The sequence below is a fragment of the Babylonia areolata genome, chromosome 30 (assembly GCF_041734735.1).
Source record: "Babylonia areolata isolate BAREFJ2019XMU chromosome 30, ASM4173473v1, whole genome shotgun sequence".
Classification (NCBI taxonomy): domain Eukaryota; kingdom Metazoa; phylum Mollusca; class Gastropoda; order Neogastropoda; family Buccinidae; genus Babylonia; species Babylonia areolata.
The window spans coordinates 21857253-21859752 of NC_134905.1; the positions used below are offsets into that span (position 1 = coordinate 21857253).

The 2500-nt window shown below is 40.9% G+C and overlaps 1 protein-coding gene across 1 annotated transcript in view; it reads right to left on the minus strand.

Annotated features, from left to right (window-relative positions):
• The window catches only part of LOC143275555 (tumor necrosis factor ligand superfamily member 15-like), a 13655-nt gene extending 11352 nt beyond the window's left edge, over positions 1-2303 (minus strand). Inside the window, exon 1 of the mRNA XM_076579747.1 lies at positions 1253-2303. Coding sequence (XP_076435862.1) covers positions 1253-1732 — 480 coding nt within the window. The 5' untranslated portion in view covers positions 1733-2303. The remainder of the gene's footprint in view (positions 1-1252) is intronic.
• Positions 2304-2500: the final 197 nt, after the last annotated feature.

A 2500-nucleotide genomic window follows, 5' to 3' on the forward strand; every position in this document is an offset into this window, starting at 1 on the left:
GCAAAATATTGCCCAATGTGTGCATATTGTACTGTATTTAATCGTGTATATAGTACAGCCAGGATCAGTTCAGTGATATTACATTGACAATGTATCCTACTTAATCGTCTACATATGTACAGTAGTACAGACAGTATGAGTTCAGTAATGCTGTAACAATGCATCGTATTAAATCGTGTGTATAGGACAGCCAGAATTAGTTCAGTAAGGATAACATTAACAATGTATCGTACATAATCGTGTATAATTCTACAGTACTAAACTACAGCCAGAATCAGTCCAGTAATAAATAAAAATGTATTGCACTAAATCCTGCATATAATACAGCCAGAATTAGTTCAGTAATATAACATTAACAACTGATGTATCGCACTTTAGCATGTACAGTACTACAGCCAGAATCAGTTCAGTAAATCAACGATGTATCGTACTATTTAATCGTGTATTTAGTACAGCCAGTATCAAGGCCCAACACTCGGCTTATATCACAGATTGACATAAGTTTACATTTGGGCCAACAGCAAAGTGAGAGCTGTATTATCAATGGTTTCTCCAGTCAATGGGAAATCATTTACAGCTTAGTCTTTTGTGAAGGACTATGACTCTCAAACTAGAAGGCAAAATTGCACTGGCTCTTAGTGCTGCAGCCTTGTGGGCTAGTTGGCCTTTGGGAACCATCCCAACGCCGACTGTCCTGAAACCCTCTTGGCCGAGAGAGTGGGAATGTAACTTGGGCAAGACACTCTCCACTATAATCAAATTCTAGCCCAAATAGTCGGAACAGCAGTTGCCTCCTCTGCTGTTCTGATGGTCATAGTCGGACACGACTGACTATCATATATATATATATATATATATATATATATATATATATATATATATATATATCAGTTCAGTAAAACAATGTATCGTATCTAATCTTGTATTTAGTACAGCCAGTATCAGTTCAGCAATGATAACATTAACAATACATCCGGTACTTAATCGTGTAGATAATCATACAATACTACAACCAGAACCACACAGTAATGATTATAACAATGCATAAGTGACAGAATAATCAACTAGCTGATTGTGGTCGCTGCCAAGGAAGAAGAAGTATCTAATCGTCAGTGTATAATCAATAACACAGCCAGTACTCAGCCCAACAATACAACAACAACAACAATGTAGTCGAACTGACCGGCGTCACAGAGTCTACAACAGTACAGCCCGAGAAATCAGTTCCACTTGAACAGAGAGACAGACTTACCAGTTTGAACAGGGCGGCATACTGGGCCGCATTCACTGCGCAGCAAATCTTGGTCTCGTTCTCCTCATCATCCCTCACCGTCAAATCATCCCACACCGCTGACCCAGAGGAACTATCCAGAGGATCAGGGCTCACTTGTAAGCACGGCATACACACCTCCCTACTCTTCTCTTCCACAAGTCTGGACTGAAACGGCAAAGTTTTGTTGTCATCATCGCTGAACAGAAACACCCAGCAGCCCAGAGCGACAACACAAAGTAAGCAGAAAACGCTCACGAAGAGAGAAGCGATTGCAATCATTTTCGCGGCTGAGGACGAACGTTTTTGAACAGCGAATGTTGAAGATGACACACTGGTGTTTTTCATGGAAGAGATTAAGTCGAAATTTGAAGCACTTTCGACATCTGCGTAATGTGTGCTGCCGTTTGTTGAAGAGTCGGACAAAGATCTTGAACTCGAAGACTGCTGACTGGGATTCATATTCAAAGTTTCGTCACTGAAAACTGATGTAGTCAAAAGTAAATATTATTTTTCTTAAATAAAAAACAAACAAACACTTACGTAGAAAACTGAGTTAATGGTTTTGAAAACTTCACACAAAGAAGTCAATTTGGTAGTCTATCAAAGAAAAATTATGGCTTTTTTTTTTTTTTTTTTTTCAAAGCCGTATCTCTCTTTCCAGCCCCCTGCTCACAAAATAAAGTTACAATGCTTGAAAACTCAGCACCGCGTTCTCGTCTGCTGCTCTCCTTCCCTAGTTCTCTATGTTTAGATGAAACAAGCCTCCTCCGACCCCCTTTTTAACCAGCTGCCAACACCACCGTTCCTGTTCGAAACCAGCATGTAAGTTTGTCGTCTGCTCGCGCGAGCCTTTCATTCATTCAGTCTCGCGACACGCACGCTCTCTTAATGTGGAGATCTGGAAAGTCCCCCGCGGCTGTCTGCTCTGGGGCAGATTTAGTTCGGCAAGTCGAAGGGAAAGTCCTTTCTGTCTAAATATAAAGAGAACTGAAACTCCCCTGGGGCGGATTTAGGGCTGTAAGTAGCTATAATAAACGTTGGAGACCTACTGTTACCGTGGTTTGATTTAAACCGGAGGAAAATTCCAGGTTACGTGTAGGTTTTTATCAGTCATGCCCCATCGAAGCGTGACTTGAGCAGTGAGTGTCAATGAGTGAGTCATTGTGTCAAGTCTGTCTCCATTATCTAACCTGTCTGAATACCTTCCCAGTCTTTTGTTTTGTCCTT